The 13,999-nt window shown below is 42.8% G+C and overlaps 1 protein-coding gene across 5 annotated transcripts in view; it reads right to left on the reverse strand.

Annotated features, from left to right (window-relative positions):
- Window positions 1-303: 303 nt before the first annotated feature.
- Window positions 304-13,999, reverse strand: part of exd3 (exonuclease 3'-5' domain containing 3) — a 37,263-nt gene continuing 23,567 nt past the window's right edge. For 4 of the 5 annotated variants that reach the window (XM_020605970.1, XM_020605973.1, XM_020605969.1 and 1 more), the window contains 2 exons: window positions 1,365-1,431; window positions 304-1,126 (listed from right to left, as the gene is read on the reverse strand). In XM_020605970.1, the coding sequence (XP_020461626.1) occupies window positions 756-1,126; window positions 1,365-1,431 (438 nt within the window). In that variant the 3' untranslated portion in view covers window positions 304-755. The remainder of the gene's footprint in view (window positions 1,127-1,364; window positions 1,432-13,999) is intronic. The other variant, XM_020605974.1, reaches the window with a different exon arrangement.

Genomic DNA, 13,999 nt, shown 5'->3' on the forward strand with positions numbered 1-13,999 from the left:
CAATAACACAAATCCATTGTGGGAGTGTGTGTCAACAGAAGAAGGAGACTTAGAAAGACGTTATGAGGAAATGTTAAGGCACTCAAGCAGCGCATGTGTTGGGTTACTCTGATCTGTCAGCACTGGAGCCTGGAGGCAGGAATCCCCCCCCAAGACTGTTAGTGTTACACCTAACAGACATCAGTGAAGCTTAGATGATCTCATCAATCTGTCCCCTCCTCGTCTCCACCGTCTACTTTCCGAATTGTGAAACACATCAAAAAATAAAAAATACCTGCAAACATTTATGCCTCTCACAAAGTATTAAATTAAACAAATCTGTTTATTAACACATAATCAGCTAAAAGCCAAAAAATTACAAATTCAACATATGTAGTAACAGAATGGAAACCTACAGTGCCACACTGCTAAAAAGACCAAGGAAATGAGTTTTGTCATCATCTACAGTAGCCACTGTTTTTAAGTCTAAACAATACACCCACAGTGTGACCCTAGCAGGTGCTGAATGGAACAAATGTAGCATGTACTAACGTCACGTGATTTTCCACAGCATGGCAAACAACATACAGTACAATGAATACCATGAAGAAAATAATCAAAGTGCAGCCACAGAATGAGCTCTTTTTATTTTTCTGGTATTAAAATAAGTGAAATAATAAAATGAATTTTATTTAACAGCAGCTGGGCGCTATGCGTATAAAACTTTATTCTGGATGTTTCGTAGTGTTAGGTAAACTGTAGGAGCTCTACATCAGTCAGTTTTGCTGTGCCACTGTAATGGGCGTTGCAACTGATTCAGGGTCCTCGTCTGTTATGTGTAAGACCTCCTGAAACATGGAGAGGACACGGCCAAAGTGAGAGCCTTCCCAGAACACCTTGCCACATCTGGTGCAGACATAGAAGAGCCGTATCCGCGGCAGAAGGGCAGGGGGCACGGTGTGGAGCTGTATGGGTGCCCCCCCAGGAAAGGTCAGGGTGTCGGGGTCCAACCCTGAAAGGGGGGCCCAGTGACACTGAAGGGCATACCTGGGGAGTTCAGGGGTCAGAATGTCACCAAGCTTCTCTTCTTTCTGTTGATGGGACTGCTGTTGTATGTGGTCAGTGTTGTCCTGGTCCTGCAGAAATCCTATGGGCATAACATGATGGTTTTAAGACTTCTTAAAAAGTCTTAGTTAAGTGTGATTACCCATAGAAAGGTCAAAACTGCCTTAATAGAAGCATTACAAACAAACTAACGGCAGCAGTAAAGGCATGTAGATTTATCCCCATATATTCACTTCAGTATAATAAGGAACCGACTGAAAATAAACCCTGTCCCACATCACTGTGTGAGTTTCCATTTGGACAGATGTGTTTTCACTGACCTTTCTGTTGAAGCATCCTGACCATGTCCTCTCTGGGCACTGCCACATACTGATCACTGTTACATGCCTGGACAAACAGATGAAAATTCTTGCAGCAGTTAAAAGAAACGCTTTAAAGGTATAAAGTTCACCTCTTTAGTTAAAATGTTTGAGACCTGTGCCAAAAGCAGGTCTAAAGCAGGGCTGCAGAGCCCAATAACTTCTGTTGACCCATTCACGATGGCAAACAGGCATTTTTCCCAGGTTGCTGCTTTTGTGTGAAAGGGCCTAAGTGTTACAGAAAGATCAGATCAGTGTGTGAGTGGGTGTGTGTAGAGACAGCGTTTGCGCCTCAGTGACGTTCACACGTCCATGCTGTCCTGTTCTTCTCCATAGTAAAGGTCTGCCCTGGTAGGACATTAGTGACCTCTTGTTTGCCAGCCCCTAAAACATACACACACACACACACACACACGGGTCTGTAAGCCATCCTGACAGCATGTCAGTGCTAAAAGCCTTGTCAACACACCTGAGCTCCACCCAGCAAACAGCATTCCACTTTGAGGTGGGCTGTAAATCAACCCAGGCTCACAGACCTCACAAAGTAAGATCCTTGACAAGCTCACTTAAGGCCAGTCTGTCAGTTTTTACCCGGGAAACGTTTAATGGAGACTGCAAATGAGTCAAAGCACCCAGCGCAGAGCAGTGTTTGCCTCTGTGGTAACTGAGGTCAGGACAGGAGCAAGCAGCTAGACAGTAGAGGTGTGGGAATAGCAGAGGTGTCATCTCCTGTCTTAAATCTGTGGGAATGAAGCCTGGCTCTCCCTCAGTACATTCTGTATTCTCCTACTTGTAGTCTGCATTGAAAACACACACACACACACACACACACACAGAAACATGTGTCCACAAAAAGTCACCACACAGACAAAACACTTTACAATTCACACAGGCTACACTACAGTGCACATAAACCACGTGCATACAAATCCTCAGAATATATACACATGGCTCACACATACAAGTGCAGCGGCAGCCAGGAAAACAGACCCAGCTATTTGCTCAGCTCAAAGTTTCCCAGAGCTGAGCAAGCCAGAACCTGCTCTGAACTCTCTAGACTAAGCCACTGACGGGCAGGCACACACGCAACATGGCTGGAAATGATTCTATTATTAATTAAAACACAAAGAGCTAGAAATGCAAACAGCCTGCAGAAATGGATTAATCAAAACAAATAAGTACAAAGAAGTTATTTAGAAAGTAAAATTATGTACATTTTGAAATGACTTCATGAGAAATGCTGCAGTGAAGATCTGCATAGAGAACATTTTTATGGACACACCTCGCTTTAAGCATATTCACATGGCAAAAAGGTCAAAATGGTGAAGACATATTTGAATTAATACAGATGATAGCTCTGTGCCTTCATCTAAGAGTGGAAACCAGGTTGGACTGGATAATTCTGGTGACATTTTTTCTGTTTTTGGCTGCAGAACATCACCATACAGAACAGCACAACTGAAGTACAAGAGTTTCCAGCCATGCAACTGTCACGGAGAACATTAAAGCCCTTTTCAGACATGCACTGGAACCCTGAAATTATCTAGACTTTACCCAGGTGAGCTGTATGTGAGATCGCAAATGTCCAAGTTAGTCCACCGGGACATTAAGCTGACTTTACTCTGCCAGCTCCCCAGTACAAAGTCTGCATAATGTCCATGTAAGCTGGGTTGAGCTCATGTGAGAATACAGCAGTGTACAGTCCAGAGTGTTCATACGGAGCTGGCAGGCGTGTTGATGATGTTCTGTCATGTGACCGGTGTGAAACCAGAAGAATACAAAGATCCAATGGTGAAGAAAAACGACTATTTCCAATGAAGATGCCAACGAAAAAGTCTAACTGGAGACACTACAAGATTCAGGAACTTATGCTGTTAAGAGCCAGTGCTAAAATCATCAGACAAATTTAAGGCATGGCAAGAGACTTTGTCATTTATGACCAAATTACATGTGATTGCATCATGTCACGCATCCTGTGTGCTCTATTCAGGCGTTCCTCCCTCATATAAACCAAACGAAGTCTTTCCAACAGGTGAGAATGCATTTGACACTGACTATCTCCCAGTGTGTGCTACATGTGTGAATGGGCAACTTCGGACAAAGTCTGGACCTGATTCCACAGACATAGTCCGGAGTTCATGTGTGAAAGCAGCTTAAGAAACACACAGGTACATAGGTGCCTTCTCTGCAGCTCCTGCACACAGAAGGCATCAGACGGGCAGAACTGTCAAACCAGTTCGAATTTAGCATGTTTGCACAGGCAAAATATCATGTTTGTGATGGTCAAGAAGCCTGGTGTGCTGTTTCTGTCACTGCAGTCGGTGCAGGTTGGCCAGCAAACAAAAATAAAACTTTTTAATTAGTATTTATATCTACAGTTTTAGGTAGTTGTTACATTGCTGCATTTTCTTCCTCCGTCTATCCTTTGTTCTTTCTGTGTGTTGCAGGGAACCTCCTGCATTCTCACACTCCGTGTGGCCGCGCCAGAGAAAGAATGCTCCTTGCCGTGACAACAAAGGCTATCTAAATTGCGATACTGTGTTTCAAAGGATGGGAGGTGGTGGAAAAAAGAGGAGAGAAAGGGGGATAGTGGAGAGGAGGTAGGAAAGAGAGGGAGGGGGGTGGGAGATTTTTTTTCCTAACATGCTCAAACACACACACACACACACACACCATTGGCTCTGTAGGCAGCTCCCATGGGAAAATCCTAGATGAATCTGAAAAGGCGTTGCCATTAGGGCCGATGTAGGTCACATGGTTAGAGCAGCCAATTGGGCACTGGTGATTTGATTCAAATTGTGGTAAGGCAGGTAAGGGGCAGCATGGGAACTGGAAAGAAGATGAGCAAAAACCGCACCATCTTTTCCCTTTGAAAATATCTGGTTTCTTACAGTGAATGTAAAGTCCAAGCAAAGGTTAAAAATACTCAGTTCTACTACTGTCCAAGGTTCTTGTGGTCTAAAACATATATACAGCACATAAAAAAGTTTTTTTCTAGAAACTACTGTATCTCATTGAATATGTGGTGCATTACATGGAAAGAAAAATAAAACATACAACACCAGACATTCTTTGTTTGCTCCCATCATCCCATGTCGAGGATGTTCTGCCATTGTTGCTTCCCTGTCATTCTCTTGGGCATATACAAGTTTTTGTTGCCGCTGTGAAACGATCCAGGTCCAGTGGAAGTGGGATGGCACGCTGAAGGTGAAAAGCAGCGTCATACTGCCATCGAAATGATGAGCAAGGCAAGGAGAAGCTAACAGGCCGAAAGCATTGAGCAGTGCCAAGATCATGCTAGGGGATTTCAATGCTTGGACAATGTTGAACAAGTATAGTTCACTGACCAGTGCAAACTGCAAAACGTTTGTACTGGCTGGGAGAAGGAAGGTGGAAGGAGTGGAAATACCTTATCTCTTTTAGGATTCTTCCACTGAAAGAGCTTACATCATTCATTGTTAATCATTAAATCAAGTTATGTTTGAGTGGAAAATGAAGTCGTCAGTGTGCAATGTCACACCAGTAGCCAAAGAGGCGAGAGTGTGTATGTAAGGTTTTAAATTAATCATCATCATCTCTCTTAACTAATACACTAGTAACTGGATAATTACCCCCTTTCTCTTTACTTTGCTCATTTGCATATTAGCTTTTTAATAGACATCACACTTTGTAAGTCAGAGGTAAATGCAGCCACTCTTCCCATGTACAAATTTAAACAATAAGATGAGGGTGCATAGGTACATTTAGTAAATTGTTTTATGGGCTGTCAGAGCTTGCTCAAAAAGTTACTAACTTCAGTAACTGCAGTGTATATACACTGCATCTAAATACCCAGAGTAACAGCCAGCTGTCTGCTGGAAATACTGTGATGACATATTAAATGTACTTTCCCTCAGTGTCCCGAGGGTAATCCGGCCAGAGTCTCTGTCCAACAGTCTGAGGTAATTACCAGCTGTGTTAACTAACTACTACCACCTGACACAAACCTGAACTTGGACCACGGCAGAGCCTGTCTGGGCTCGACATCACACACACCTTCTTCTGACTCACCTTGCTTGCACACATGTGCAAACACATAAGCACACGCACATACCACACAGGCTTGCAAAGGATGTAAAAACCTCACATGCAAATCCCACACACATGCACACCCTTCCCTGACTCATGGTGCACCCACTCACTTCACCTGCATTAAGCGCAAATTATAGAAATCATATTGTTTCCTTAATTATTTTCCCATGGTTACAAATCATCCAGTCATGGTTTGACAATTGACAGTGAAAGCTTGTTGGTGAGATTCTTTTTGTGCATAAATATTTAATATGAAGACAAAATGAAGGTTGGTATGCATAAAGAAGGTGTTGCAAATCAGGTATGTGATAGGTTTTCTGTGTTTCTGTATTTTTTCAGTTTTGCTTCATTTCTCCTTATGCTCTGTTCAATCGGTTTGCTCTCTCTCTCTCTCTCTCTCTCTCTCTCTCTTTTTTTGGCAGTAATGTTCATGAATGAAGTCCTCTCTGTGCTATAATTTGACTTTTTCCTTGAACAAGTAGATTCAGAGTTAAACTATATCTCTTAGACAAAGAGTGAGTGAGTGATTACAGACACCTGCAATGACATTTATAGGTATAAAGTGATCCCACAGATAATAGTCTAGAGTCTAGCAGATAACAGCCTAGCCATCATACAAATAGCACTAATGCTTGGCACAGTCAATTGATTCTGTTTTGTAGCCACTCAACCTTCATCCCTCAACCTCTCTCTCTCTCTCTCTCTCCAACTGAACATACATCTTCTCCCTTGTTCTACGTCTTGCTTTAAGCTCCAGCTACCCCCTTCCAGTGTCCCCTTCAGTCTCCCTCTCCTCTCTCTTGGTTGTCTCTCACCTCTAACCTCTTTCTTTCTCTCTTTCTCCAAGCATATTTCTCTCTCTCTCTCTCTCTTTAGAAGGCAGTTAGCTGTGGCCAGTCAAAGCCAAACAGCTCAGGGTAACAGCATGCTGAAAAGGCTGGCTGGGCAACGGGTTTTGAAGAGGGATAAAAACAAATCACCTGAAAAACATAAAAGATGGATTAAACTGCCAGGCGGCTCCTATTCATATAGTTTTTTATTATGAGTTAAAGTAAAACAACTAGATTAAACATTCCCAGTTTGAGGGAAAATGTGATGGGTGGCACATGACACACAACACTTGTCCTACTGTGTTTTTTTGTTTCTACTGTGGTACTAGTTAATTCTAATGTCAGTGTCGGGTTATCTCAACTGAAAAGTGTCTGGTGCTTCAGTAGCCCAGTCTCTGACCAGTGGCTGGTTTATAAGGAGCAGATCAGACAAGCTGTTGGTCATGCAAATATGCCACCTGTGATTTTAAGAAACAATGATGTGAGTTTTGTTTAAAAAAATGTCTTCTGTAGTTTAAACAATAGATCAATATACTGTGAAAGTAAAAGGCAGATCCCTTAATCCCCTAATCCCTTGAAAACTTGCAACAGGTCCTAGATGTGTATATGTTGTCATTTATGTAATGAAACAGGTGAAACTGGAACTTCTGTGCTTTGTTCCAAAACAAAGAAAACCTCATTCAAAATCAGACTGACAGGTGACAAATGAAAGAAAAACCAACACAAAATGTCCCAGTAAGGTGCTGGGCCACCACATGCCAACAGAATAGCTTCAGTGCACCTTGGCATTGACTCTGAACTCTACTGGAGGATGAACCCCATTCTTCCAAAAGATGTTGTCATTCGGTGTTTTGATGATGGCGGTGGAGACGGTGTCTAACATGTCGGTCCAAAATCTCCTATGTGCTCAACTGGGTTGAGATTTGGTGACTGTGAAGGCCATAGCATATGACTCACAACATTTTCATTCTCATCACACTATTCAGTGACCCCTAATGTCCTATGGATTGGATGGAGCTTTGTTTGTGAGCCCTCTTGACCAGTCACTGAAAAGCTAAAACATCCTAATCAATAATACTGTTCTTTGCAGCTATTCAACAGTATTTTTTTTACCAGACAATATGAGAATCATATTTTAGTGTCGGCCTGTGCGCCCAGTCTGGAACCCATATACTGGGTAAGAGATCTATCCGCCAGTAGCAGTCAAAGCTGAACAGAGTAAGCAGAATATTCATAAAACTACCACATCAGAACTACCACCTATATCATTAACAAGGTTCAACTGAGAAAAACACATGCTCAGTTGTATCTGGAGTCATGCGTACACAGTAAAACGTCTTAATTTGCTCATTTTTCCCATGCCTTCACTGTTTCCATTCAACCTGACGCTGTTACGACATCTACAGCTTTCCTCGACATGCGCTAACAATTCTCAAACTGTCACTACACCCACACACTCCAAACTGAAATTCCACCCACTTGACCTAAATCCATTAACCTGAACTACATCTGCACATACACATGCCTCGTCATGGGAGAGCCGCCAACAGATACCTTTGCTCAAAGTATATCGCTGCTGGCACATATTTCTCTTTAGCCCTTCTCTCACTTTTACTTTTCTCTCATCTCTTGCTGATGTAAAGGCATGCAGGGAATGTTACTGCAATGCAGAATGATTCATCCAGAACTGTAAATATTGACAGTGGTGGCTGCTGCTGATCTGGTCTCTTTTCTCCTAACGCTGCTGTGAAAAAACACAGAGGAACCAACTCTCCCACAAGGCTTCTTGACAGGCAAGAAGTCAGTGTTGGGCCAGACTGCATGTCCGCTGGTTTGCAACACTTGTTTAACCAGATGTGAGAGTTCCTTAGCAACAAACATATGGCGGTGGATTGTGTCACAGAGTCAGACAATGGTGAAAAATTATCTAGATCTTCGATGGAAGAGACTCACACATTGTTTAAACACTGTGGTAATTAAGTTTGATTCCTTTGTGCTTGGATTTTTTTTGGACAATGTCCCAGCACTGAAAGTAATAAGTCAAACCCCGCGCCAATATTTTTCACTTCACTATCCAGCACTACTTTATAAGTGCTTTTTTAGTCTTGGTTACTTTTTTTTTTCTAACCTTATTTGCTGTACTGTTCTTGGGAAAACCAGAACAAATCTTGTATTTCAACACACATCTTTAATTTTCTGCTCTCTTTTTTCCTCAAGCCACTGGTAGTGCTTGAAGCCTGATTCCTATGAGAGACAATAGACAGATGTTGTGCAAGACAGTAATGTAATTACTGCTTCAAACTGTCACCAAATTCAGAATGGATGTGAGGCTCAAGGAGCTACACAAACACACACCTATGTCTCTCTCCGAGTCACCACATATATTATCATGACACAAACACGCACAGCCTACAGTGGACAGGCAATGGGAGGTTAAGATAAAGGCAACTCAAAGAGGGAAAGGGCTCAGGGTTAAGTGGCAATAATGATGCACGATAAGACATCTATGTGTGCGTGTGAGTTCAAACGCATTTCATTGTCTCTGGGAGCCTTGTCCATGTCAACAGAAGACAGGCAGAGAGGTAGCGGGGGAGGTAAAAAAGACAGGGGTAGGCGGGTGGGGGTATGGGGTAAAAAGGAAGCAGTACATGATGTTGAACAAAGACTGAAGGAAGAGAGAGGACTGAGGTGGAGGAGGGTAAGGGAGGGTTAAGGAGACATGGGTCGGAGGTTAGTGGTTGAGGTATTTGGGGAGAGGAGAGCAAGGAACTTGTGATGAAGGGGCTCACCTCTAGTGCGAACACAATGAGGTAAAACCAAAAGAAAGGACGACAGAGAGAGTTCCTGTGACATACACCCTCTTTAACTCCACCCTTCCTTTCCTCCCTCACTCCCCTCCTATGCCCCCTTCCCTCCCTGCACCGCTTCTCCCTCTCTGCGACTGGCCCCAGCAAATTCCCTAGGGCCAGGGGCAGTCCCCTTTCAGTCTCCAGTGACACAGTAATTAGAAGTGTGGGAACTGAATCCGTCCCTCTTTCTGAACCCTGCACTCCCATACGTACCCCTCCCTCTCCTGCTCCCTCTTTTCGCTGCCCCTCCACCCAACCACCCAGCTCTAGCTACCCTTCCCCTCCACTTCCTTTGCCACCTCTCATTTTGCACCCCACCTTAGATCTCGTTAAGTAGCATCTACCCACAGAAAACTTTCACATAGCGACATGGCACGTGACACATATACACTGCTTACTAAGGCTGCTACTGGCTTTATATAGAGACATCTGCAAGCCTGCATCATGTGCATCTAATATGATGGATACCTTCAAATGCATAAAACTGATGTTTTTAAGTGACTGTTTTAAGGTTAGTAAAGATATGATATCACCTACTGGCATCTGTAAAAAATCATATATCTAAAAAAAGCCCATATTGCCTGAATCTTCATGTGCCACCTGTGACGTTCATGGGAGCTACGCATCACGGACATACGCATACTGAACCCCATACCATTCATTCACCCTCCCACCTCACCCCCGTCTCATCTACAGCCACAGAGTCCCCTATCTCTTCGAACAGAGCAACGCTGTCTCTCCCGCTCTCTGTCAAGCCCACTGCCGCCACCCCAACCCCCATTCGCTATCTCCGTGGCGATAACCATGGGAACAGAAGCAGTGTGGGAACGGGCCACAAATTGACCAAAATAGACAGCAGGAAAATGGAGGGAAAGAAAGAAAGAAAGAAGGAAGGAAGGAAAGAAAGAAAAGGCCCCCTGAATCCAAGGAGGCCTGTGTGTGTGTGTGTGTGTGTGTGTGTGTGTGTGTGTAGGAGGTCCATAGGACCATCTAGACAGACAGGTACTCAGGCACTCCAGTGACCTTTGGTTTCCACCGGCAACATACGGGAACCTGGGTGGCTTGAGTTGCTACATTATTTCATTAATGAGTCTGAAGCTTTGGTTCCAGTTGGTGGGACAGCCAGAAAGTTCTCCTTCTCACATACTTTTTAACGGTCCTACAGTTACTATATTGCAGCGTCCCACGCAAAAAGGATGCACCCTTAACCACAAACACCCACACATACTGCACACTAATATTATACCATCACACACCCAGCCACACCCACAACCTAGCACCTCCAAAAGCTTATGTGCAAACACAAGCATCGAGCTTTAAAGTTTACATATGCTCAGGAATGAAATGACATTCGAAACCAATAATAGTATTGAAAAGATCGATCCAACCAAAAGATAAGGCTCCAACATGGAAGAAATTGATAAAGATAACAAAAAGGAAGCACTAAAATGCTCTTAATGATTCATTTTATATGTCACAAAATAGCTTTTTGCCCTTCCTTGTGGTCATAATCGTTCGTCATGTTCATTATTCTATATTTATCTTTATCTCTATTCACATAGTTGATGAATTCAGACTATTACTATTGTATGATCATCTGTATTTGGTAACCAGGAGTGTTGGTTTGCATGTACTAGAGCCTTACTGATGGGCCACATAAAGTTGATATCAGAAATGTGATAGACATGTGATCCTCTCCAATGACCACATTACAGCTTGAATACACACTTCAGTAGATACAGCTCATCCATGTTCCAAAACTGCTCATACACAATGTTTGGCATGTTTGTATTTGGTCCAAAGGCAATGCTGTTGGTTTCCAATGAATACATACAGGAACACATACATTCAGACAGACTCCTCAGACTTCACAGCATTAGTTAAAATGATTTCCTATGTGAAACATAACACACTGGTTTCCCTTGGTCTGAAAGAGGAGGAGGAAATGGGGAAAGACGCAAATTGTGCATCATCATCATCTTTTTTTTACCTACTGTGTGTTGAATTTTCCATTCCATTTATATCCTGCATGTCTCTCAGTAGTGACTGAGTAGTGACGTCTTGGCTTCTACTCTATCTCTCCCTCAAACATAGAGATTTGCTGTATAATTTAGTCTGATTTCTCTTTTTCTTAGTTGATACTGGCCCCCTATCCATTTCAGCATTACCCATAATACTGTTTGTCATACATCTCTTTTCTTTCCTTGCTCTTTTCTCTTCTGATTTCTAACAAGCCATCTACCCTCTCCATCTATCCACCCCCACCCCCCTTTAGGCCTTTCCCAGGCCAACAGTTTGACCTCTCCAGCCTTCTACCTCTTTTTGGGGGGTGGGGTGGGGGGTATGCCTGTGACCATTCCCACCCACAAGGACTTTCACTTTAATCTGTAAGAAAGTGAGAACAAAACAGAGAAAATGCATGTGTGTGCCTGCCAAGCCTGGAGCTCCCAAACCAAACACACTTCTAAACTCCTGATAGCATGACATCACACAAACTCCAAGCTTTGAGAAGTACCACTGCAATACAGTTTTAGGTTTTAAGGCTGAGCTGGTCTCACATTCCCAACATCTATACATGCATGTACAAGCAGCAAACATGAAAGCAGATGGGACATTTAAAGAATGTTCAGGAGAATGTACACACCTACTGTGTGAAAACACAGCCACAATGTTGTTTTTAAAAAACAACAATACATAACAGCAGCATCAAATTCCAAACACAACACACCAGACACACAAAGAACAGTAATGGAGTTCGCAAACCACAGACTATGTGGGGGGTTACCATCTATTATCTCTGTCTCCATGAGGTTCAAATTTAATTGTTGACACAACTCATTCTCGGAAACTGCAGACACACACAAGCTTGCACCAACACATAGTGTGCACATACACAGGAGCGTGAACAAAACAGACACACACACACACAATGAATAGGATATTTTTACAACAATAAACCTATCACTTGCATTAACCACATTCACATGGCATTCAAGGTGCTAATTGGTTGTTAATTGACAGCTAGAATTAAAGCCTGCCAAGCTCTAGTACCTGTGGACCACAATCTGAGTCACTGAGCTGCATCAATAGTTCGCTAAAACTGGGAATCGTATGGCTTCTACATTTCTATAACTCCAACAGAGTTACGTCAGAGATGGGTTTTTTTCTTCCATCTCAACAGACCTGAAACTCTATAAACAAGTGACAGGATGACACATAAAGCCACAGAATTTGAATACCCCTACTCTTGTGTGACTCTAAGCACAGACAACAGACCACACACATTTATCATGGAGACAGCAATCATTAGTTGAAAGTTAGCTAAAATTATGTAGTTGGTAACCTAACATTAGCAAAACAGAGGACATTCTTATTGTAAGCACAAATCTAGGACAAAGTATGTCTTTGTCTCAAGTATTGTTCTCTAACTGTCAAGTGTCAACTAATGTCTACCAGAGCCTGTACCAGTGTCCTAAATATGTGAAAATTCTGCCACCACATGCATAACATATATGGGTGCTATGATACAGTTTAGTCATGTATTTAAACTGGAATAAAAACCTGCAAACTTCATGGAAAATTTTGCCGAATAACAGCTACAGGCTAATAAATCAGTCAGTAAACAGAGGACTGGCTCCACGTCATTCTGTGAAGTTTGCCTCCAGAAAAACTGATGTAACCTTCATGTTCTTGGCTTAAACCTACAGTCAAGTTATCCTACCTCGTGAAAGTCACAGCAATCAGATCACAGCACAAAAACGGAAAAAAACCCACTTCAAATGGAAGGCAAAAAAAAAAATTGGGCTTCTGCCAAAGGGGTGCATTTATATTATCACACTTGAGCATGAAAGGCAGCCTCAGAAGCCTGACTGCATATGGAGGAGTTACCCATGCTACTAAAGTGGGCCCTTGTGCCACAGAGTTGTGATAATAACAACCCTAAACCTCTCAGCTATTTTTCATTGGCAGATATTAGCGTGGCTGACAGCGCTAGCAGAATGAGCATGGATGGTTTGCTCTGTTGCACTGTGTTGAGTGTGGGAGAATGATCTATGATTGACTGAGCTGCACAGACTGAAGATCACATTTCACTCTTGCAAGGGAAACCATTATACCATGACCACAGACACAGAGACAGTCATAGCAGCAGAATCTGGGAGAGGAAAACAGTTGTTAGGACTAGTTCTCGCAACATTTTTGCAAAGATGCTTATCTGATTTCCACTGATGGAAGCAAAACTTGTGGGCAACCTGAAAGTAAAGCATATTTGCATAGGTACATACACTGTAGGAAAAACAAACCAAACACAACTGTTTGCTGATATTTTCAAATATCTAATCAATGCAATTTTAACGATGTTTTGCAACTAGTTTCATGTGGTTAAGGTCTCAACATGCCCTAATGTTTTTAGCCTGACTTGCATATCTACAGAAATGCATAAACCTTCAAGTTGAACAACACAGTGAGCAATTCATTTTTAATGCTTTGTGTGTGGCACTGTTGCCATTAGCTGACCCAAGCTTTGTTATTATACTGCAAAGAATTCTGCCTCCCTTAGGAGACTGTTTAGAAGCAGAGGGCAATCACTCAGAGCAGCACAGTCTGGTGGTGCAGCTACTGTGTTCTGCAAAACATGAGAAACTTCCTCTTTCTGGGTGTATATTTGAGAGGAAAGCATCAGTAAGTGGTTCCCTCTGCCCGGGCGGCAGGGGAAAGTAGACCCTCTCGAGTGCCTCTCGGCTTCCCCACCTCCCCCATGGGCCAATAATGCAGTCAGACAGAGAGGCACACACACAGTGTGGTTGCTCCTCTGGAGGGGAACATAAACAGGGCTGTCTGTCTGTCA

This window comes from Monopterus albus, unplaced genomic scaffold, assembly GCF_001952655.1.
Source record: "Monopterus albus unplaced genomic scaffold, M_albus_1.0 scaffold75.1, whole genome shotgun sequence".
Classification (NCBI taxonomy): domain Eukaryota; kingdom Metazoa; phylum Chordata; class Actinopteri; order Synbranchiformes; family Synbranchidae; genus Monopterus; species Monopterus albus.